Source organism: Bombina bombina, chromosome 12, assembly GCF_027579735.1.
Source record: "Bombina bombina isolate aBomBom1 chromosome 12, aBomBom1.pri, whole genome shotgun sequence".
Classification (NCBI taxonomy): domain Eukaryota; kingdom Metazoa; phylum Chordata; class Amphibia; order Anura; family Bombinatoridae; genus Bombina; species Bombina bombina.
The window spans coordinates 146,890,197-146,914,750 of NC_069510.1; the positions used below are offsets into that span (position 1 = coordinate 146,890,197).

Below are 24,554 nucleotides of genomic sequence, written 5' to 3' on the forward strand. Positions count from 1 at the left end.
AATAGATAGGGCGGGCCGTGGACTCGACATATTGCAAAATAAATTTATTAGGTAAGCATAAATTTTGTTTTCTCTTGCAAGATGTATCGAGCCCACGGATTCATCCAATACTTGTGGAATACCAATACCAAAGCTTTAGGAGACGAATGAAGGGAGGGACAAGACAGGTACCTAAACGGAAGGCACCACTGCTTGTAGAACCTCTCTCCCAAAAATAGCCTCCGAAGAAGCAAAAGTATCAAATTTGGAAAATTTGGAAAAAGTATGAAGCGAAGACCAAGACGCCGCCTTACAAATCTGTTCAACAGAAGCCTCATTTTTAAAAGCCCATGTGGAAGCCACCGCTCTAGTAGAGTGAGCAGTAATCCTTTCAGGAGGATGCTGGCCAGCAGTCTCATAAGCCAAACGGATGATGCTTTTCAGCCAAAAAGAAAGAGGTTGCCGTAGCCTTTTGACCTCTCTGCTTTCCAGAATAGACAACAAACAATGAAGATGTTTGACGGAAATCTTTAGTTGCTTGTAAGTAGAACTTTAAAGCACGAACCACATCTAGGTTGAGCAACAGACGTTCCTTCTTGGAAGAAGAATTAGGACACAGAGAAGGAACAACAATTTCCTGATTGATATTCCTATTAGAAACAACCTTAGGAAGGAATCCAGGTTTGGTACGCAAAACCACCTTATCCGCATGGAAAACAAGATAAGTTGAGTCACACTGTAAAGCAGATAACTCAGAAACTCTTCAAGCTGAAGAGATAGCTACTAAAAACAGAACTTTCCAAGATAAGAGCTTAATATCTATGGAATGCATAGGTTCAAACGGAACCCCTTGAAGAACTTTAAGAACCAAATTTAAACTCCATGGCGGAGCAACAGGTTTAAACACAGGCTTGATTCTAACTAAAACCTGACAAAACGCCTGAACGTCTGAAACATCTGCCAGACGCTCGTGTAAAAGGATAGACAGAGCAGATATTTGTCCCTTTAAGGAACTAGCAGATAATCCCTTCTCCAATCCTTCTTGGAGAAAAGATAATAGCCTAGGAATCCTGATCTTACTCCATGAGTAACCCTTGGAATCACACCAGTAAAGATATTCACGCCATATCTTTCGAGCCTGAATCAAGGTATCAATGACCGATTCAGACAAACCACGCTTTGCTAAAATCAAGCGTTCAATCTCCAAGCAGTCAGACGCAGAGAAAGTAGCTTTGGATGCTTGAATGGACCTTGAAGCAGAAGGTCCTGTCTCAGTTGCAGAGTCCATGGTGGGACGGATGATATGTCCACCAGGTCTGCATACCAAGTCCTGCGTGGCCACGCAGGTGCTATCAAAATCACTGAAGCTCTCTCCTGCTTGATTCTGGCAATCAGACGAGGAAGGAGAGGGAATTGTGGAAACACATTGGCCAGGTTAAAGGACCAGGGCACTGCTAGAGCATCTATCAGCACTGCCTTGGGATCCCTTGACCTGGAGCCGTAACAAGGAAGCTTGGCGTTCTGGCGAGACGCCATCAGATCCAATTCTGGTGTGCCCCATAGCCGAATCAGTTGGGCAAACACCTCCGGATGGATGAAAAGTCTGACGACTTAGAAAATTTGCTTCCCAGTTCTCCACTCCTGGGATATAGCTTGCCGATAGATGGCAAGAGTGAGTCTCTGCCCATCTAATTATTTTGGTAACCTCTATCATCGCTAGAGAACTCTTTGTTCCCCCCTGATGATTGATATATGCTACAGTCCTGATATTGTCCGACTGGAATCTTATGAATCTGGCAGACCCCAGCTGAGGCCACGCCTGAAGCGCATTCCATATCGCTCTCAGTTCTAGAATATTTATCGGGAGGAGAACCTCCTCCTGAGTCCACAAACCCTGTGCTTTCAGGGAATTCCAGACTGCACCCCAGCCCAATAGGCTGGCGTCCGTCGTCACTATGACCCACGCTGGCCTGCGGAAACACATTCCCTTGGACAGATGATCCTGTGACAACCACCAAAAGAGAGAGTCTCTGGTCTCTTGGTCCAGATTTATCTGAGGAGATAAATCTGCATAATCCCCATTCCACTGTTTGAGCATGCATAGTTGCAGTGGTTTGAGATGCAAGCGAGCAAACGGAACTATGTCCATTGCCGCTACCATTAAGCCGATTACCACCATACACTGAGCCACTGATGGCCGAGGAATGGAATGAAGAGCTCAGCAGATGGATAAAATCTTTGATTTCCTGACCTCCGTCAGAAAAATGTTCATGTCCACCGAATCTATCAGAGTTCCCAGGAATGGAACTCTTGTGAGAGGAATAAGTGAACTCTTTTACGTTCACCTTCCACCCGTGAGATCTTAGAAAAGCCTACAGGATGTCCGTGTGAGACTTGGCTAGTTGGTAAGTCAACACCTGGATTAAGAAATCGTCCAGATAGGGCGCCACAGCTATGCCCCGCGGCCTTAGAACCGCCAGAAGGGACCCTAGCACCTTTGTGAAAATTCTGGGAGCTGTGGCCAACCCGAAGGGAAGAGCCACAAACTGGTAATGCTTGTCCAGAAAGGCGAACTTGAGGAACTGGTGATGATCTTTGTGGATAGGGATGTGCAAATACGCATCCTTTAAGTCCACAGTGGTCACATATTGACCCTCCTGGATCATTGGCAAAATAGTCCGAATGGTCTCCACCTTGAAGGATGGGACTCTGAGGAATTTGTTTAGAATCTTGAGATCCAAAATTGGTCTGAAGGTTCCGTCTTTTTTGGGAACCACAAACAGATTGGAGTGGAACCTTTGCCCCTGTTCCGTTTTCGGAACTGGGCAGTTCACTTCCATGGTATATAGGTCTTATACACAGCGTAAGAACGCCTCTCTTTTTGTTTGGTTACAAACAATTGAGAAAGATGGAATCTCCCCCTTGGGGGAGAATCTTTGAAATCCAGAAGATACCCCTGGGTTACGATTTCTAAAGCCCAGGAGTCCTGAACATCTCTTGCCCAAGCCTGAGCAAAGAGAGAAAGTCTGCCCCCTACTAGATCCGGTCCTGGACTGGGGGCTACCCCTTCATGCTGTCTTGGTGGCAGCAGCGGGCTTCTTGGCCGTTTACCCTTGTTCCAAGTCTGATTAGGTCTCCAGACTGACTTGGATTGAGCAAAATTCCCCTCTTGTTTTGTCCAAAAATCCTTGAAAAACCTTAATCTGCCCCCTACCAGCTGAGCTGGAATGAGGGCCGCACCTTCATGCGGACTTAGGGGCTGACTTTGGTTTCCTAAATGGCTTGGATTTATTCTTATTTGAGGAAGGCTTCCAATTGGAAGCAGATTCCTTGGGGAGAGGATTGAGTGTTTGTTCCTTATTCTGACGAAAGGAACAAAAATGGTTAGAAGCCTTAGATTTACCCTTAGGTTTTTAATCCTAAGGCAGACAAACTCCTTTTCCCCCAGTGATAGTTGAAATAGAATCCAACTGAGAACCAAATAAATTATTACCTTGGAAAGAAAGAGATAGTAATCTAGATTTAGATGTCATATCAGCATTCCAAGATTTAAGCCACAAAGCTCTTCTAGCTAATAAAGCTAAAGACATGGATCTAACATCAATTTTGATATAAAAAATGGCATCACAAAATGATTAGCATGTTGCAGTAAGCGAATAATGCTAGATATGTCAGAATCCAATTCTTGTTGCGCTAAATTCTCTAACCAGAAAGTTGATGCAGCCACAACATCAGCCAAATAAATAGCAGGTCTGAGAAGATGACCTGAATATAAATAGGCCTTCCTTAGATAAGATTCAAGCTTCCTATCTAAAGGATCCTTAAAGGAAGTACTATCTTCCATAGGAAAAGTGGTACGTTTAGCAAGAGTAGAAATAGCCCCATCAACTTTGGGGTTTTTTCCCAAAACTCTATAGATTTTGCTGGTAAAGGATACAATTTTTTAAACCTTGAAGAAGGAATAAAAGAAGTACCTGGCTTATTCCATTCCCTAGAAATCATATCAGAAATAGCCTCTCCCCTGGAGAAACCACAGGAGGTTTAAAAACAGTATTTAAACGTTTATTAGACTGAACGTCAATAGGACTGGTTACCTCAATATCCAAAGTAATTAACACTTCTATTAATAAAGAACGCATATACTCTATTTTAAATAAATAAGTAGATTTGTCAGTGTCAATGTCTGAGGAAGGATCTTCTGTCTCAGATAGATCCTCATCAGAAGAGGATAAATTATTATGTTGTTGGTCATTTGAAATTTCATCAGCTAAATGAGAAGTTTTAAAAGACCTTTTACGTTTATTAGAAGGTGGAAATGCAGACAAAGCCTTCAGAATATAATCAAACAAATTCTTTAAAATTTACAGGTATATCATGCACATTAGAAGTTGAAGGAACTGCAACTGGCAATGTACTATTACTGATAGTGTTTCCATCTGCATATAAAAGTTTATCATGAAAACTATTACAAATGACATTCGGTGAGATAATTTCTACAATTTTACAACAATTGCACTTAGCTTTGGTAGAACCGATGTTAGGCAGCATTGTTCCAGCAGAAACTTCTGAGACAGGATCAGATTGGCACATCTTGCCCAATGTAAGAGAAAAAAACAACATATAAAGCAAAATTATCTATTTCCTTATATGACAGTTTCAGGAATGGGAAAAAATGCAATAGCATAGGCCTCTGATAGAAAAAAAAAGCAAGAGGCAAACATACAAGGGGTATTGAAATAATGAAAATGACACACTCGGGTCACTAATGATGCCGCCGTGTGAAAGGTCTCGGCGTCACGTTTGATGCCGGAAATGACGAAGTCGCGCCATTAACGTATTTTTTCGCGCCAAAAATATTTTCGCACCAAGAATGACGCAATAAAGTTTAACATTTGGCGCACCCGCGGGCCTTATACCCGCAATTGCAAGAAGCAGTCAATTGAAAAAACCTAATTTATGCTTACCTGATAAATTTATTTCTCTTGTAGTGTAGTCAGTCCACGGGTCATCCATTACTTATGGAATATATCTCTTCCTAACAGGAAGCTGCAAGAGGATCACCCAAGCAGAGCTGCTATATAGCTCCTCCCCTCACATGTCATATTCAGTCATTCGACCAAAAGCAGACGAGAAAGGAGAAACCATAGGGTGCAGTGGTGACTGGAGTTTAATTAAAATTTAGATCTGCCTTAAAGACAGGGCGGGCCGTGGACTGACTACACTACAAGAGAAATAAATTTATCAGGTAAGCATAAATTATGTTTTCTCTTGTTAAGTGTAGTCAGTCCACGGGTCATCCATTACTTATGGAATACCAATACCAAAGCTAAAGTACACGGATGAAGGGAGGGACAAGGCAGGAACATTAAACAGAAGGAACCACTGCCTGTAGTACCTTTCTCCCAAAATAGCCTCCGAAGAAGCAAAAGTGTCAAATTTGTAAAATTTTGAAAAAGTGTGAAGTGAAGACCAAGTTGCAGCCTTGCAAACCTGTTCAACAGAGGCCTCATTTTTAAAGGCCCAGGTGGAAGCCACAGCTCTAGTAGAATGAGCTGTAATCCTTTCAGGAGGCTGCTTTCCAGCCGTCTCATAGGCTAAACGTATTATGCTACAAAGCCAAAAAGAGAGAGGTAGCCGAAGCCTTTTGACCTCTTCTCTGTCCAGAGTAAACGACAAACAGGGAAGAAGTTTGACGAAAATCTTTAGTTGCCTGCAAATATAACTTCAGGGCACGGACTACGTCCAGATTATGTAAAAGTCGTTCCTTCTTTGAAGAAGGGTTAGGACACAGTGATGGAACAACAATCTCTTGATTGATATTCCTGTTAGTAACTACCTTAGGTAAGAACCCAGGTTTAGTACGCAGAACTACCTTGTCTGAATGAAAAATCAGATAAGGAGAATCACAATGTAAGGCAGATAACTCAGAGACTCTTCGAGCCGAGGAAATAGCCATCAAAAACAGAACCTTCCAGGATAACAGCTTGATATCAATGGAATGAAGGGGTTCAAATGGAACGCCTTGAAGAACGTTAAGAACTAAGTTTAAGCTCCACGGCGGAGCAACAGTCTTAATCCTAGCTAAAGCCTGACAAAAAGCCTGAACGTCTGGAACTTCAGCCAGACGTTTGTGTAGAAGAATAGACAGAGCAGAAATCTGTCCCTTTAATCCTAGGAATCCTAACCTTACTCATGAGTAACTCTTGGATTCGCACCAATATAAATATTTACGCCATATCTTATGGTAAATTTTTCTGGTAACAGGCTTCCTAGCCTGTATTAAGGTATCAATAACCGACTCCGAGAAGCCACGCTTTGATAGAATCAAGCGTTCAATCTCCATGCAGTCAGCCTCAGAGAAATTAGATTTGGATGGTTGAAAGGACCCTGAATTAGAAGGTCCCGTCTCAGAGGCAGAGACCACGGTGGACAGGACGACATGTCCACTAGGTCTGCATACCAGGTCCTGCGTGGCCACGCAGGCGCTATCAGAATCACCGAAGCTCTCTCCTGTTTGATCTTGGCAATCAAACGAGGAAGCATCGGGAATGGTGGAAACGCATAAGCCATGTTGAAGACCCAAGGGGCTGTCAGAGCATCTATCAGCACCGCTCCCGGGTCCCTGGACCTGGATCCGTAACAAAGAAGCTTGGCGTTCTGGCGAGACGCCATGAGATCCAGATCTGGTTTGCCCCAACGATGAATCAGTTGAGCAAAAACCTCCGGATGAAGTTCCCACTCCCCCGGATGAAAAGTCTGGCGACTTAGACAATCAGCCTCCCAGTTCTCCACGCCTGGGATGTAAATCGCTGACAGGTGGCAAGAGTGAGACTCTGCCCAGCGAATTATCTTTGAGACTTCCAACATCGTTAGGGAACTTCTGGTTCCCCCTTGATGGTTGATGTAAGCCACAGTCGTGATGTTGTCCGACTGAAATCTGATGAACCTCAGAGTTGCTAACTGAGGCCAAGCTAGGAGAGCATTGAATATTGCTCTTAATTCCAGCATATTTATTGGGAGGAGTTTCTCCTCCTGAGTCCATAGTCCCTGAGCCTTCAGGGAGTTCCAAACAGCGCCCCAGCCTAGAAGGCTGGCGTCTGTTGTTACAATCGTCCAATCTGGGCTGCGAAAGGTCATCCCTTTGGACAGATGTGGCAGAGAAAGCAACCATAGAAGAGAATCTCTTGTCTCTTGATCCAGATTTAGCAGGGGGGACAAATCTGAGTAATCCCCGTTCCACTGACTTAGCATGCACAATTGCAGCGGTCTGAGATGCAGGCGCGCAAATGGTACTATGTCCATTGCCGCTACCATTAAGCCGATTACTTCCATGCACTGAGCTACTGACGGGTGTGGAATGGAATGAAGGACACGGCAAGCATTTAGAAGTTTTGATAACCTGGCCTCTGTCAGGTAAATTTGCATCTCATAGAATCTATAAGAGTCCCTAGAAAGGGAACCCTTGTAAGTGGTGATAGAGAACCCTTTTCCACGTTCACCTTCCACCCATGCGACCTCAGAAATGCCAGAACTATCTCTGTATGAGACTTGGCAGTTTGAAAACTTGACGCTTGTATCAGAATGTCGTCTAGGTACGGAGTCACCGCAATGCCTCGCGGTCTTAGTACCGCCAGAAGTGAGCCCAGAACTTTTGTAAAGATTCTTGGAGCCGTAGCTAATCCGAAGGGAAGAGCTACAAACTGGTAATGCCTGTCTAGGAAAGCAAATCTTAGATACCGATAATGATCCTTGTGAATTGGTATGTGAAGGTAGGCATCCTTTAAGTCCACTGTGGTCATGTACTGACCCTCTTGGATCATGGGAAGGATGGTTCGAATAGTTTCCATTTTGAATGATGGAACTCCTAGGAATTTGTTTAGGATTTTTAAGTCCAAGATTGGTCTGAAGGTTCCCTCTTTCTTGGGAACCACAAATAGATTTGAATAGAATCCTTGCCCGTGTTCCGTCCGCGGAACTGGGTGGATCACCCCCATTAGTAAGAGGTCTTGTACACAGCGTAGAAACGCCTCTTTCTTTATTTGGTTTGCCGATAACCTTGAAAGATGAAATCTCCCTCGTGGAGGAGAACTTTTGAAGTCCAGGAGATATCCCTGAGATATGATCTCCAACGCCCAGGGATCCTGGACATCTCTTGCCCAAGCCTGGGCAAAGCGAGAAAGTCTGCTCCCCACTAGATCCGTTTCCGGATAGGGGGCCCTCTCTTCATGCTGTCTTAGGGGCAGCAGCAGGTTTTCTGGCCTGCTTGCCCTTGTTCCAGGACTGGTTAGTTTTCCAGCCTTGTCTGTAACGAGCAACAGCTCCTTCCTGTTTTGGAGCGGAGGAAGTTGATGCTGCTCCTGATTTGAGGTTACGAAAGGCACGAAAATTAGACTGTTTGGCCTTTGATTTGGCCCTGTCCTGAGGTAGAGCATGGCCCTTACCTCCCGTAATGTCAGCGATAATTTCTTTCAAGCCGGGCCCGAATAAGGTCTGCCCTTTGAAAGGAATATTAAGCAATTTAGATTTAGAAGTCACGTCAGCTGACCAGGATTTAAGCCATAGCGCTCTGCGCGCTTGGATGGCAAATCCGGATTTCTTAGCCGTAAGTTTGGTTAAATGTACGACGGCATCAGAAACAAATGCGTTAGCTAGCTTAAGTGCTTTAAGCTTGTTCATAATTTCATCCAATGGAGCTGTGCGAATGGACTCTTCCAGAGACTCAAACCAGAATGCCGCCGCAGCAGTGACAGGCGCAATGCATGCAAGGGGCTGTAAGATAAAACCTTGTTGAACAAACATTTTCTTAAGGTAACCCTCTAATTTCTTATCAATTGGATCTGAAAAGGCACAACTATCCTCCACCGGGATAGTGGTACGCTTAGCTAAAGTAGAAACTGCTCCCTCCACCTTAGGGACCGTCTGCCATAAGTCTCATGTGGTGGCGTCTATAGGAAACATTTTCCTAAATATGGGAGGAGGAGAAAAAGGCACACCAGGTCTATCCCACTCCTTGCTAATAATCTCTGTAAGCCTTTTAGGTATAGGAAACACGTCAGTACACACCGGTACCGCATAGTATCTATCCAACCTACATAATTTTTCTGGAATTGCAACCGTGTTACAATCATTCAGAGCCGCTAATACCTCCCCTAGCAATATGCGGAGGTTCTAAAGCTTAAATTTAAAATTAGAAATCTCTGAATCCAGTCTCCCTGGATCAGATCCGTCACCCACAGAATGAAGCTCTCCGTCTTCATGTTCTGCAAACTGTGACGCAGTATCTGACATGGCTCTCACCTCATCCGCGCGCTCTGTCCTTAACCCAGAGCTATCGCGCTTGCCTCTTAATTCTGGCAATTTAGATAATACTTCTGTCATAACAGTAGCCATGTCTTGCAAAGTGATTTGTAAGGGCCTCCCTGATGTACTTGGCGCCACAAAATCACGCACCTCCTGAGCGGGAGGCGAAGGTACTGACACGTGAGGAGAGTTAGTCGGCATAACTTCCCCCTCGTTGTCTGGTGATAATTTCTTTACATGTAAAGATTGACTTTTATTTAAAGTAACATCAATGCAATTAGTACACAAATTTCTATTGGGTTCCACATTGGCCTTTAAACATAGTGAACAAAGAGATTCATCTGTGTCAGACATGTTTAAACAGACTAGCAATGAGACTAGCAAGCTTGGAAATACTTTTCTAAATAAATTTACAAGCAATATAAAAAACGCTACTGTGCCTTTAAGAAGCACAAAAAACTGTCACAGTTGAAATAACAATGAACCAAAATAGTTATAGCAACCAATTTTTCACAGTAAATGTATTAAGTTAGCAAAGGATTGCACCCACCAGCAAATGGATGATTAACCCCTTAATACCCAAAACGGATAACAATTTAATAATTAACGTTTTTATCACAGTCAAAACACACTGTCACAGGTCTGCTGTGACTGATTACCTCCCTCAAAATGAATTTTGAAGACCCCTGAGCTCTCTAGAGACGATCTGGATCATGGAGGATGAAGTAGACAGATTGTGACTGAATTTTACTGCGCAAAAAGCGCTAAAATAGGCCCCTCCCACTCATATTACAACAGTGGGAAGCTCAGATAACTGTTTCTATGCAGAAAACAAAGATGGCCATGTGGTAAAAATCATGCCCCAATAAGTTTTATCACCAAGTACCTCACAAAAAACGATTAACATGCCAGTAAACGTTTTAAACATACATTTTAAAAGTTATGAAGTGTTATTAATAAGCCTGCTACCAGTCGCTTTTACTGCAGTTAAGGCTCATACATTACTTCAGTATTAACAGTATTTTCAGAGTCAATTCCATTCCTTAGAAAAATACATTCAGTGTACACACACTCATCAGCCTAATACCAGTCGCTATCACTGCATTTAAGGCTGAACTTACGTTACATTGGTATCAGCAGTATTTTCTCAGTCAATTCCATTCCTCAGAAAAATAATTTACTGCACATACCTCTTTTGCAGGGGGGCCCTGCATGCTATTCCCCTTTTCTGAAGTTACCTCACTCCTCAGATCAGAACAGCCAGTGGATCTTAGTTACGTCTGCTAAGATCATAGAAAACGCAGGCAGATTCTTCTTCTAATGCTGCCTGAGAACAAACAGCACACTCCGGTGCCATTTAAAATAAACTTTTGATTGAAGAAATAAACTAAGTTAAAAAACACCACAGACCTCACCACAGACCTCTCACAGCGACCTATCTTTACTTAGGCTGCAAGAGAATGACTGAATATGACATGTGAGGGGAGGAGCTATATAGCAGCTCTGCTTGGGTGATCCTCTTGCAGCTTCCTGTTAGGAAGAGATATATTCCATAAGTAATGGATGACCCGTGGACTGACTACACTTAACAAGAGAAAAAAGACTAAACCCCAGGTAAAAAATACATTTCTTAAAATGTTAATATTCCCCAAATATGAAACTGACAGTCTGCAGAAGGAAATACATGAACCTGACTCATGGCAAATATAAGTACAATACATATATTTAGAACTTTATATAAATGCATAAAGGGCCAAACCATAGCTGAGAGTGTCTTAAGTAATGAAAACATACTTACCAAAAGACACCCATCCACATATAGCAGATAGCCAAACCCCTACTAAAACAGTTATTAGTAGAGGTAATGGTAAATTGAGAGTATATCGTCGATCTGAAAAGGGAGGTAGGAGATGAATCTCTACGACCGATAACAGAGAACCAACGAAATAGACCCCCGTTAGGGAAATCATCGTATTCAAATAAGTGATACTCCCTTCACGTCCCTCTGACATTCGCTGTACTCTGAGAGAAATCAGGCTTCAACAATGCTGAGAAGCGCATATCAACGTAGAATCTAAGCACAAACTTACTTCACCACCTCCATAGGAGGCAAAGTTTTAAAAACTGAATTGTGGGTGTGGTTAGCGGTGTATTTATAGGCATTTTGAGGTTTGGGAAACTTTGCCCCTCCTGGTAGGATTGTATATCCCATACGTCACTAGCTCATGGACTCTTGCCAATTACATGAAAGAAAGGAAGAACTAATTCTTTCCCATTCGTTCTTAATAATGTTTGCCATCTAAACCAGCACAGGAAAAGTCAAAGGAACTTTCCTGTCTTCACAAACTGTCTAATTTAGGTATCATAGGTTCTTCAGGCAGCGCAGCCTCTGGAGCCTCTAACGTAGACAGAACCTCCTTTAATAAAAAACGCAAGTGCTCGATTTTAAATCTAAAGGATGGTTTCACTGCAGCAGGAGGCTTAGACGCCAAGGACTCTGACCCAGAAAATGTACCCTCTGAAGTTACAGAGGTTAACTCAGTCCTGAGAGGTAGACGGCTCAGAGGGACTAAGAGCCTTAGCAGGATTGTCTCCCTTCTTAGACTTTAGAACAGTGTTAAACCACAGCCTCCACACAATATAAACAGGTATGATTTAGTACAGAAGGAGTACATTCTAACATGTCAGAGTCCTCCATAGCTCAGGTTATACCAACAGGACGACACAAATAAAAACGTTTTTATTATAGAAAACTGCACCTTTATACTCCCAATGGCTGGGGCATTCACCACCTCCTAGACCGTTAAAGGAAACGCTCTCTTCAAGTTCAAGTCTCAGCCGGAATGGAGGAAATGAATATAGACCACACCCGGTCACGTGGAGTGCAAGACAGTACTTTCCCTGTTATTACAAGTACAGCAAGTAATAGGAGTTGTGCAAGACTTTCAAAAACTAAAGTGAAACCTGTTTGTTCCAGCTAAAAACAGGAAACAAAATCCCACAAAGCAGCATGTAATTATTTAATTAATACACTGATTAATTAACCCCAACTATTCAATAAACCCCATTCAGAAGATATTAACCCTGAATCCTATCAAGGTATAAAGGAGATACACCGAGATTCTATTGTAGCGTTTTATGTGTAAAAATTGAAACGATCTTAACTCCAGGATCCATGCTGTGGAACAGAACACAGCCTCTCAAGTGTGACTGTCTTATAGCAGCACTCCTGACATGGACTTGAGTGAGAGAAAGTAGGCAGTGAAACTCGTCAACACTGATTGCTTAGGAGCTGTTAGCAGTAGTCTATATGGTTTCCCTGCATCTCCAGACTAACTTTCATCAATACTCTCACTGAGAGGTTGACATGACTACTTAAAACTCCACTATTTCGAAGTTTTTTCATGACTTTCTGAATCTTCTAACCCTTCTCTGCCACGTTCTAACGTGACGAAAGGCAAAGAATGACTGGGAAAATGAGGAAGTGGGAGGGATATTTAAGCCTTTTCCTACAACTAAGAATTTTAAATTTTATGCTCATGGGTACGTCATGATCCAACAGCAAAGCTGTAGAAGTTTTGCTTAGGCGCTAGTGACCATTTTTTTCACAGACTATTTGTGAAGTAACATACACTTCCATTCAAAATCAAAATGTAAAGAACTAAAGCCATCAGGAATTGGTATACACAGGGGAGTGAAAGTTATTAGAATATGTAGAAACCACATTCTTCTAAGAGGACATAATGTACTCGACCTGTCTAGAATATATCTCAGGATAGATTATGAATAATAAATTATTCTGTGAACAGGAATCTGTACGTTATCCAGTGATGACAAACTTCTTAACATAAGAGCCACAGATCAATACTTTAGTAGCCTTAATGGCCATTTGTATTAAACTAACAAATAATTATATATTTATTGAATGTGTCTAGTAGCACCAGTCTAGATATAGGCACCCTGTCTGATGTTCTCTCTACAGATGACTTTTTTGTTCTTGATACCTTGTTTTCCCAACCAGAGAAGTCTCAAATCACACATTTTAGTTTTTCATTTCCTGGGGTCACAAAAACAATGGCACAAATGTCTGGTTCCACTCCTTACCCAGGGGCCCACAAAACAAGTGCAGAGTTTCCACCAGTTGTCTATCCCTGTTCTAAATGATATTTTGTGTAGGAAACAGATCAAATACTGCTTTATTACTTAGAACATGCAAGTCAACACTATATTATTACCTGGGTTCCTTCTCAGTCTTCTTGTCGCTACTTTAAGATGTTTAGTCCTTCCAAGATCTTCACCAAGTAAATAATACCAGCCACACAATTCCTAAAGAAAAAGAAATGATTAACTATATACTAGGGATGTGTAGTTGGATCATTCGTGAGGATCTGAATGCGGAGGGAAGAAGATGCTCGTTCCCTTTGGAAACTTTCTAACTTGATTGATTACTGTAAAAGATCCCCACTCTAAGATCTATGCAAATCCAGATGTTAGAGTGGGATCTTTTACAGGAATCAAATCGAGCTACGAAAATATCTTAAGGGAACGAGAGGCTTCTTACTTCCGCATTCGGACTATTCTGTATCATGTAATGTGCGTCATACAACGAGTATAGCTGATGAGCTATAGGATGTTGGCCATATTTCTAGTAGTTTATTCAAAGACCACTGAGTGCCCTTCACGTCACATACAACCACAGTACATAAGGAAATCCCAAAATGTAATACATTGTAGAGAACAATTTCTTTCAAACTAAGTTATCTATAGAACTCAGGTGTGGGTACATTGGGATAAGATTTTCCCAGCTATGTAATAGCAGCTATGCAAACAATACTGGCTAATTGTAGTGAGCCATATGAAGATACTTGTGTAGCTTATGCTTGGCGGCAGACACTTGCACAGGTTTGTCAAATGGATGTTTTAACACTTGTAACATCTGCTTGCTAAAGGGACTATTCACTTTTAAGCCTTAAATAGACAAGATAAATATTTTCTGCAATGCATATATTATATAGCAGCGTATGCACCCACTGAGAATCACACTATAAAAAAAGTAAATAGTATATCAGTGTTGGCGTTTGAGTAACTCCATGTACAGAAAAGGAAAATGACACGGAAAGGATTATGGCACGGAAAGGAGAATGACAATGCGCATTCAATAACTGATAAATCGAGCCCATAGTAGTTATCAATGACACTTCCATGTTTTTCTTTAACAATCCGTGTTGCTCACAATGTGTTATATACAATAGTACAGTAAAATAATTATAATATAAAAAATAAAGTTCCTTTAAAAAGTTCTAGGGACAAGGTGATAAAAATACAAACCGGAAAATCCAGTTAAAACCAGGACATATGGTTACCTTAGTATTACACAAAAAAACAGAATTTATGCTTACCTGATAAATTTCTTTCTCTTGCGATGTATCGAGTCCACAGATTCATCCATACTTGTGGGATATTCTCCTTCCTAACAGGAAGTGGCAAAGAGAGCACCCACAGCAGAGCTGTCTATATAGCTCCTCCCTTAGCTCCACCCCCCCAGTCATTCGACCGAAGGCTAGGAAGAAAAAGGAGAAACTATAGGGTGCAGAGGTGACTGAAGTTTTATAATAAAAAATACTACCTGTCTTAAACAGACAGGGCGGGCCATGGACTCGTTACATCGCAAGAGAAAGAAATTTATCAGGTAAGCATAAATTCTGTTTTCTCTTGCAAGATGCATCGAGTCCACGGATTCATCCATACTTGTGGGATACCAATACCAAAGCTTTAGGACACGGATGAAGGGAGGGACAAGACAGGTACCTTAAACGGAAGGCACCACTGCTTGTAGAACCTGTCTCCCAAAAATAGCCTCCGAAGAAGCAAAAGTATCGAACTTGTAAAATTTGGAAAAAGTATGAAGCAAAGACCAAGTCGCCGCCTCCCAAATCTGTTCAACAGAAGCCTCATTTTTAAAAGCCCATGTGGAAGCCACTGCTCTAGTAGAATGAGCAGTAATCCTTTCAGGAGGCTGCTGGCCAGCAGTCTCATAAGCCAAACAGATGATGCTTTTTAGCTAAAAGGAAAGAGGTAGCCGTAGCCTTTTGACCTCTCCGCTTACCAGAATAAACCACAAATAATGAAGATGTTTGACGGAAATCTTTAGTTGCTTGTAAGTAGAACTTTAAAGCACGAACCACATCAAGATTGTGCAACAGACCTTCCTTCTTTGAAGGAGGATTAGGACACAGCGAAGGAACAACAATTTCCTGATTGATATTCCTATTAGAAACAACCTTAGGAAGGAATCCAGGTTTGGTACGCAAAACCACCTTATCAGCATGGAAAACAAGATAAGGCGAGTCGCATTGCAATGCAGATAATTCAGAAACTCTTCGAGCCGAAGAGATAGCTACTAAAAACAGAACTTTCCAAGATAGAAGCTTAATATCTATGGAATGCATAGGTTCAAACGGAACCCCTTGAAGAACTTTAAGACTAAGTTTAGGCTCCATGGCGGAGCAACGGGTTTAAATACAGGCTTGATTCTGACTAAAGCCTGATTAAACGCCTGAACGTTTGGGACATCTGCCAGACGTTTGTGTAAAGGAATAGACAAAGCAGATATCTGTCCTTTTAAGGAGCTAGCTGATAATCCCTTCTCCAATCCTTCTTGGAGAAAAGACAATATTCTAGGAATCCTAATCTTACTCCATGAGTAACCCTTGGATTCACACCAAGAAAGAAATTTTCGCCATATTTTATGATAAATTTTCCTGGTGAAAGGCTTTCTAGCCTGAATCAGAGTATCAATGATCGACTCCACGCTTTGATAAAATCAGGTGTTCAATCTCCAAGCAGTCAGACGCAGAGAAATTAGATTCGGATGCGTGAATAGACCTTGGATTAGAAGGTCCTGCCTCATCGGCAGAGTCCTCGGTGGAAAAGATGACATGTCCACCAGGTCTGCATACCAAGTCCTGCGTAGCCACGCAGGTGCTATCAGAATCACCAAAGCTCTCTCCTGCTTGATTCTGGCAACCAGATGTGGAAGGAGAGGAAACGGTGGAAATACATAGGCCAGGTTGAAGGACCAGGGCACTGCTAGAGCATCTATCAGTACTTCCTGGGTATCCCGGGACCTGGACCCGTAACAAGGAAGTTTGGCGTTCTGACGGGACACCATCAAATCCAATTCTGGTGTGCCCCATAGCCGAGTCGGCTGGGTAAATACTTCCAGATGGAGCTCCCACTCCCCCGGATGAAAAGTCTAGCGACTTATGAAATCCGCCTCCCAGTTCTCTACCCCTGGGATATAGATTGCTGAAAGATGGCAAGAGTAAGTCTCCGCCCATCGGATTATTTTGGTTACCTCCATCATCGCTAGAGAACTCCGTGTTCCTCCTTGATGATTGATATATGCTACAGTCGTGATGTTGTCAGACTGAAATCTGATGAATTTGGCCGCAGCTAGCTGAGGCCATGCCTGAAGCGCATTGAATATCGCTCTCAGTTCTAGAATGTTTATAGGGAGGAGAGTTTCCTCATGAGACCATAAGCCCTGTGCTTTCAGGGAGTTCCAGACTGCACCCCAGTCCAGCAGGCTGGCATCTGTCGTTACTATGAGCCACTCTGGCCTGCGGAAACACATTCCCTGAGACAGGTGGTCCTGAGACAACCACCAGAGAAGAGAATCTCTGGTCTCCTGATCCAGATGTATTTGAGGAGATAAATCTGCATAATCCCCATTCCACTGTTTGAGCATGCACAGTTGCAGTGGTCTGAGGTGTAGGCGGGCAAAAGGAACTATGTCCATTACCGCTACCATGAGTCCGATTACCTAAATACACTGAGCCACTGATGGCCGAGGAATGGAATGAAGAGCTCGGCAAGTGGTTAAGAGTTTTGATTTTCTGACCTCCATCAGAAATATTTTAATTTCTACCGAGTCTATCAGAGTCCCTAGGAAGGAAACTCTTGTGAGAGGGAAGAGTGAACTCTTTTGTATGTTCACCTTCCACCCGTGAGATTTCAGAAAAGCTAACACGATGTCCGTGTGAGACTTGGTTAGCTGGAATGTCAATGCCTGAATTAAGATGTCGTCTAGATAAGGCGCCACTGCTATGCCCCACGGTCTTAAAACCGCCAAAAGGGACCCTAGCACCTTTGTGAAAATTCTGGGAGCCGTGGCCAACCTGAAGGGAAGGGCCACAAACTGGTAATGCCTGTCCAGAAAGGCGAATCTGAGGAATTGATTATCTCTGTGAATAGGGATGTGTAGATACGCATCCTTTAAGTCCACGGTAGTCATATATTGACCCTCCTGGATCAGAGGTAGAATAGTCTGAATAGTCTCCATCTTGAATGATGGTACTCTGAGGAACTTGTTTAGAATTTTGAGATCCAAGATTGGTCTGAAAGTTCCTTCTTTTTTGGGAACCACAAACAGGTTTGAGTAAAAACCTAGCCCTTGTTTCGCTTTTGGAACTGGGCGGATCACTCCCATGGTATGTAGGTCTTCTACACAGCGTAAGAACGCCTCTCTCTTTGTCTGGTTTGCAGACAATTGAGAAATGTGAAGTCCAAAAGATATGCATGGGACACAATTTCTAAAGCCCAGGAATCGTGAACATCTCTTGCCCAAGCCTGAGCGAAGAGAGTCTGCCACCTATGAGATCCGGTCTTGGATCAGGGGCTACCCCTTCATGCCGTCTTGGAGGCAGCTGCAGGCTTCTTGGCCTGTTTACCCTTGTTCCAAGCCTGGTTAGGTCTCCAGACTGACTTGGATTGGGCAAAATTCCCCTCTTGCTTTGCAGCAGGGGAAGCTGAAGCGGGACCACCTTTGAAGTTCCGAAAGGAACGAAAATTATTTTGTTTGGTCCTAATTTTGTTAGTTTTATCCTGAGGGAGGGCATGGCGTTTCCCTCCAGTGATGTCTGAAATAATCTCTTTCAGTTCAGGCCCGAATAGGGTCTTTCCTTTGAAAGGGATGTTCAAAAGTTTAGATTTTGATGACACATCAGCAGACCAGGACTTAAGCCATAACGCCCTGCGTGCTAAAATGGCAAAACCTGAATTCTTTGCCGCTATTTGAGCCAGTTGAAAAGCGGCATCTGCAATGAAAGAATTAGCCAACTTAAGGGCCTTAATTCTATCCATAATATCCTCTAATGGAGTCTCCATCTGAAGAGCCTCTTCTAGAGCCTCGAACCAGAAAGCAGCTGCAGTAGTTACAGGAACAATGCACGCAATAGGTTGGAGAAGAAAACCTTGATGAACAAAATTTTCTTCAGGAGACCCTCTAAATTTTTATCCATAGGATCTTTGAAAGCACAACTGTCTTTGATAGGTATAGTTGTACGCTAAGCGAGAGTAGAAAAAGCTCCCTCCACCTTAGGAACCGTCTGCCACGAGTCCCGCATGGTGTCAGATATGGGAAACATTTTCTTAAAAACAGGAGGGGGAGCGAACGGTATACCTGGTCTATCCCATTCCTTAGTAACAATATTCACAATTCTCTTAGGGACTGGAAAAACATCAGTGTAAACAGGAACCTCTAAGTATTTGTCCATTTTACACAATTTCTCTGGGACCACTATAGGGTCACAATCATCGCTAATACCTCCCTGAGCAACAAGCGGAGGTGTTCAAGCTTAAATTAAAGGCCGTCATATCAGAATCTGTCTGAGGAAGCGTCTTTCCTGAATCAGAAATCTCTCCCTCATATAGCAGATCCCTTACCCCTACTTCAGAACATTGTGAGGGTATATCGGATACGGCTACTAAAGCATCAGAGGGCTCAGCATTTGTTCTTAACCCAGAGCTGTCACGCTTTCCTTGTAACCCAGCCAGTTTAGAGAAAACCTCTGTGAGGGTTGTAATCATAACTGTGGCCATGTCTTGTAAAGTAAATGAAGTTGACGCACTAGAGGTACTTGGCGTCACTTGTGCGGGCGTTACTGGCTGTGACACATGGGGAGAGCTAGATGGCATACCTTCATTTCCTTCAGTCTGAGAATCATCTATTGCTATATTTTTAAGTGCTATAATATGCTCTTTATAATTTATAGACATATCAATGCAAGTGGCACACATTCTAAGAGGGGGTTCCACAATGGCTTCAAAACACATTGAACAAGGATTTTCCTTGATATCAGACATGTTAAACGGGCTAGTAATGAAACAAGCTTGGAAAACACTTTATTCAAAGTAAATAATAAGAGAAAAAAAGATGCACAAACTCTGCAAAACGGTGTAAAAAAGCAGTAAACTTTACGAAATTTTTACAGTAGAATCATAAAGCCTTAGTAAGATTGCACAGCCAGACAAAAAAAGATTAACCCTTAATGTAAAAACCGGATTGACAAAACGTCAAAAACCGGTCTAAAAACGTTTAGCAACTTGCCGCAGCTCTGCTGTCGCGCCTACCTGCCTTAAGGATAGATTTGTGGGGGAAAAAATTATTTTAGGCCTTTAAACACAGCAGGACCCTTTGGAGAAGCAGCTGGATGTCTTCTGTGTAAAAGAAACTGCGCAACTGAGGCGCGAAAATAGGCCCCTCCCACCTCACTCAATGTTAGTGGGGCCTAAAAGAAACACACCAAAGTGTTTCTAAACTAGCCATGTGGGTTAATAACCCTTAAATAAGCCACAATGACCCCTTAAAGTCCCTTAAAAAACGTTAAGTTTTCAATAAAAAAGCGTTTTTCTTATAAGTGTCACCAGTAACAAATGAGCCCTTTATGCAAGCTGAGATTCCATACTAAGTGTCTGAATACAGATTACCCTTCCCTCATGTGGATACTTCCAGCCTTTTCTAGAATTATCACAGTCTGTCTAGAAAAAACTGAACATACCTCAATGCAGCTTAGCATGCAAACCGTTCCCCCAACTGAAAGTTTTCCTGTACTCCTCAGCCTCTGTGGGAACAGCAGTGGATCTTAGTTATAAAGTGCTAAGATCATCCTCCTTGCAGAAATCTTCATCCCTTTTCTGCCAGAGTGAATAGAATAGTACACACCGGTACCATTTAAAATAACAAACTTTTGCTTGAGAAAATAAAAACTAAAATTTTTGTCACCACACTCACTTTACCCTTCCCAGCAGTTAGTAGGCAAAGAGAATGACTGGGGGGTGGAGCTAAGGGAGGAGCTATATAGACAGCTCTGCTGTGGGTGCTCTCTTTGCCACTTCCTGTTAGGAAAGAGAATATCCCACAAGTATGGATGAATCCGTGGACTCTATACATCTTGCAAGAGAAATTAGGAGACTATTCTATGACACAGTACACAGGGAAAAGTATACACCATTTAACTGTCTGAATAGGAAAGTGGGAAAACTTCAAAAAGAAGATGCTTTACATCCTTTCTATAGTTTTTAATGAATGTATGCATTTTCCACCACACTGCTGCTTTACAAATAAATGGAGGGGATGTTTTTGATTACATAGACTGCTCTTGCCGCATGAATAAAAGGTTTTAATTTGGGCTTAGCAAGACCGTAAAGTCAAAATTAAACATTCATGCTCAAGATAAAGCATGTCATTTTAAAGAACTTCCTATTTCATGAATCAGTATTGGTGATGAAGTAATGTGGATATAACCCCTATTGCTATATTTAGCTATGTGATGAGTTATTAGAGTGTTGATAAAAAAAAAGCTATTTAAAAAGGTGGAAAACACTTATCTATATTAAGCTAAATATCACAAGGTAACGTATCACAGTGTTCCAAACTAAATTTAGTTACCAAAAGTCATTATAACCAATTTGTCAAATAACTGTCCTCAAAAGTGCAAGTCTTCCCAGTGTTCTCCCATCCGTTTAATTGCTTAAAATGATTCTGCACCATAAGTACTACAGAAACAGCCCTTACTATAATGTAGAAACAAATTGATATGACAGTGACCTTAATTCAAGAAGTATCAAAGCTCACTATCTATACAATGTAAGTTACAGTGCAGGAGACAAATTAATACAATTAAAAAAATGCAAGTGTTAGATCATTTTATGTGTCTAACCCCAGGGCAACAATGCACTACTGGGAGCTAGCTGAGCACATCTAATGAACTAAATGACAAGGATATGTGTTTAGCCACCAATTACCAGCCAGCAAAATGAAAGTCTAAAAATGACATGCTCTATATGAACCATGAATTTTTAATGTTTTATTTCATGTCCCTTTAAGAAACAGTAACCCAAATGGTTAATTGATTCTGTATTCCAGTGCCAGAATGCTACATATTAAAGGGACAGTACTGCAATTTAAATTAAAGATTGGGCATAATGGTTTTAATTCCTCTACTGTAATATTTGCCAGATCACTAGAGAACAATGCCTTTAAAACTACGCACATAGAATGCTCCTCGTCTCATGGCGCTAATGTAAACACTGCAGTGTGATTTGCTATTACTTTCTGATAGCGTTTTTTCTGGCATCGATGGAGCGAACATGTAGTTACCGCTAAGAACAAAATAAGCAAAATCTTCAAAAACTATAAACCGGTAGATAACTACAAGTAACGCTGCGTGCCGCTTATAAAGTGTTGCACTGAAACAAGCTAGCAAACAGTAATTAGAATCTACCGCTTGGTGTCTTCCTTATGGCGCTCGTCATGGCGCATGTGAAGGTGGTTCTTGAAGCCAGGCAGAGTAATACAAGGAGTGTGCGTCATTATCTAAAAATGCAGCACGGGATATTTTCTGGCCATGGCAGATTTTTATTTATAGAATAACATCAAGAAAGTGTTAATAGGCACCTATTGCAAACATAGCTTATATTAAATCAAGTTCCAGACTAGAAACATTTTGAATTTCCTATCCCTTTAAAAGTAAGAGAACCTTACAAGATAAAAGCAGAAAATCCAACCAATGCAAGGGTTCAAATGGAGGAGCTTGACGCTTCCTCAAACCCAGATCAAGACTCTAAAGGAGAAGGAACTGGATGAATGATAGGCTATCGATAATGAATCTGGATTCCTCCAATCGTTGCATGCCCCCATTGGCATTCAGCTCGTGGTGCACGCAACGATTGGAGGAAGCCAGATTTGTCATCGATATGCAAAATACAGTCAGCGATGCAGGTGGAGGATAGTTGGTCTGTTTACAGTAACAAAAACATAAGTATTTTTCTAAAGTTTACTGAATTAAAGTGCCCCTGTTTGTAGATACTGGGCTTTAATTGATTAAAATTTACAATCACTTTATGAGCATATGGACAGTGATAGTGCATGTCTAGACAATTTTAGGAAAGCAAATACAATCAAAAAGTTTGTCGTAGTCTCCAATTCATAATTTAACAATTCATAATGTAACATAAATCAATATTCTTGACATGGAACATAAGTGTAAAATCCACTGATCAGTTCAGATCTATTGGCATACAACACAAGGGTGAAACGTCCCCATGTGGCATAACAAAAACTCTCCCACATTGAAACAACTACAAAACAGGTTGCATATTATGCCAAATGAAACATTTTTCTGATAGTAAGAAAACACCAATAAAAGTGTCAGCTGCCACTTCATTAGAAGTCAATAAAATGTATATGAGAAACATGCCTGGAAGTCCTTGGAACAATAAGAGATAAGGATCTAGCATTTCCTTGAACTTGTTTTGTAACCTGGGGCTCCCATGTCGGCATGCCGAGCGCATAGACTGCCAGCTCGTTTGTTCTCAGACTAGAGGCTGCTTGTAGTGAACAGCTCTGGTCAAATGTGCAGTATTGATTCACACAAAGCCAGCACTGTATCCAATGCTTTCCCTTCAGTTATGGTACAACCGGCCCATTCAGATCGTCTTAATTTATTAACAACTTCACCCCAAGCATTCAAACCTTAATTGACACAAAAAAGAAAACACTTAAAGGAAATCAGACCCCAAAAACCTTTAGCCTTAAAGGGGTATGAAAACTATCCAATTTATTTCTGTTTGTCTATTCTCAATTGTTTTGCTCTCTGTGGACCCTTTGTTAAAAACTATATCTAGCTAGGCTCAAAAGCTGTTGATTGGCGGTTCAACATATATGCCTTTTGTCATTGGCTTTCAGCTAGCTCTCAATAGTGCATTACTGCTGGTTCAACAAGAGATACCAAAAGAATGAAGCAAATTAGATTATAAAAGTATGTTGGAAAGTTGCTTAAAATGATATGTTCTATCTGAATCATGAGGGAAAAATTTAGGGGTTTTATGTTCCTTTAACCATTTGAGTGCTAACGACAGCTCTAAGCTGTTGCAGAGTTTCCCACTCTGGTGCTAACGACGGCTGAGAGCCGTCGCTAGCACTTATAAATAACCCCCCCTCTTTTGACCCCCCTATACAGGCGATTGTGCCTGTATAGTGACAGGCATCAACAAGGCTTCACGTTTTGCGTGGTGACGTCACCACAGAACTTTATTAACAAAATAACAATGTTAAGTATAGGAAAAGGGGGCATGCTACTTAGAAGCCTTATCTTAGGCATCTAAGCAGCTACAGACCTCCAAGACCCACCCCTTTGTAAAGGTAATCGCCTTGGGGATCGGGGGGGAGTGGAAATATATATATATATATATATATAAAATAATTTAAAAAAAAAACCTTAAAACAGCTTAGCACCCAGGTGGGAAAGTGTTTAGCACTCAAAGGGTTAAAACAAAAATATTCTCTGATAGATAACTATTTTTTTCCAGAATGTCGTCCAGATAAAGAGCTACTGTGATACCCTGCAGACAAACCAAGGCTAGCAGAGCTCTCAGAACCTTGCTAAACACTCGGGGTGCCGTAGCCAGTCCAAATGGAAGCGCAACAAACTGGTAGTGCTTATCTAAGAAGACTAACCGCAGGAAACTGTAGTGGTCTCTGTGGATCAGAATATGAAGATACGCATCCTTCAGATCTATTGTAGTAATGAACGGACCTTCTTGGACCAGTAGAATGATGGATCTTTCATTTCCTTCTTGACGGTGGGAACTCTTACGAACCTGTTGAGGTACTTCAGATCCAGAATGCTGCAGATCCTGCCCTCCTCCTTGGGGGACCAGACCACAAAGAGAATGGAGTAGAATCTCTTTCCCCTCTCTGAATAGGGAACTGGGACCACCACGCCCATGACTATGAGGTCGTCCACACTGTGTGCAATTTCTTTACTGGGTTTCCAGAGACCCTTGAGAAAAGGTAATCAGACCCTCGGGGGACAAGATTGAAAGCTTATCCTGTATCCTTGACAAATAATGTCTTTTACCCAAGCTCAATCCCTCTGAAACATAGAAAGCCTGCTTCCCCCCCCCCCCCCCCCCACCGCCCGCCCACAAAC

At 42.0% G+C, this 24,554-nt stretch overlaps 1 protein-coding gene across 1 annotated transcript in view; it reads right to left on the minus strand.

Moving 5' to 3' along the window:
- RGS3 (regulator of G protein signaling 3) overlaps positions 1 to 24,554 on the minus strand; it is a 1,044,909-nt gene that overhangs the window by 848,368 nt on the left and 171,987 nt on the right. Inside the window, exon 6 of the mRNA XM_053695840.1 lies at positions 13,515 to 13,605. Coding sequence (XP_053551815.1) covers positions 13,515 to 13,605 — 91 coding nt within the window. The remainder of the gene's footprint in view (positions 1 to 13,514; positions 13,606 to 24,554) is intronic.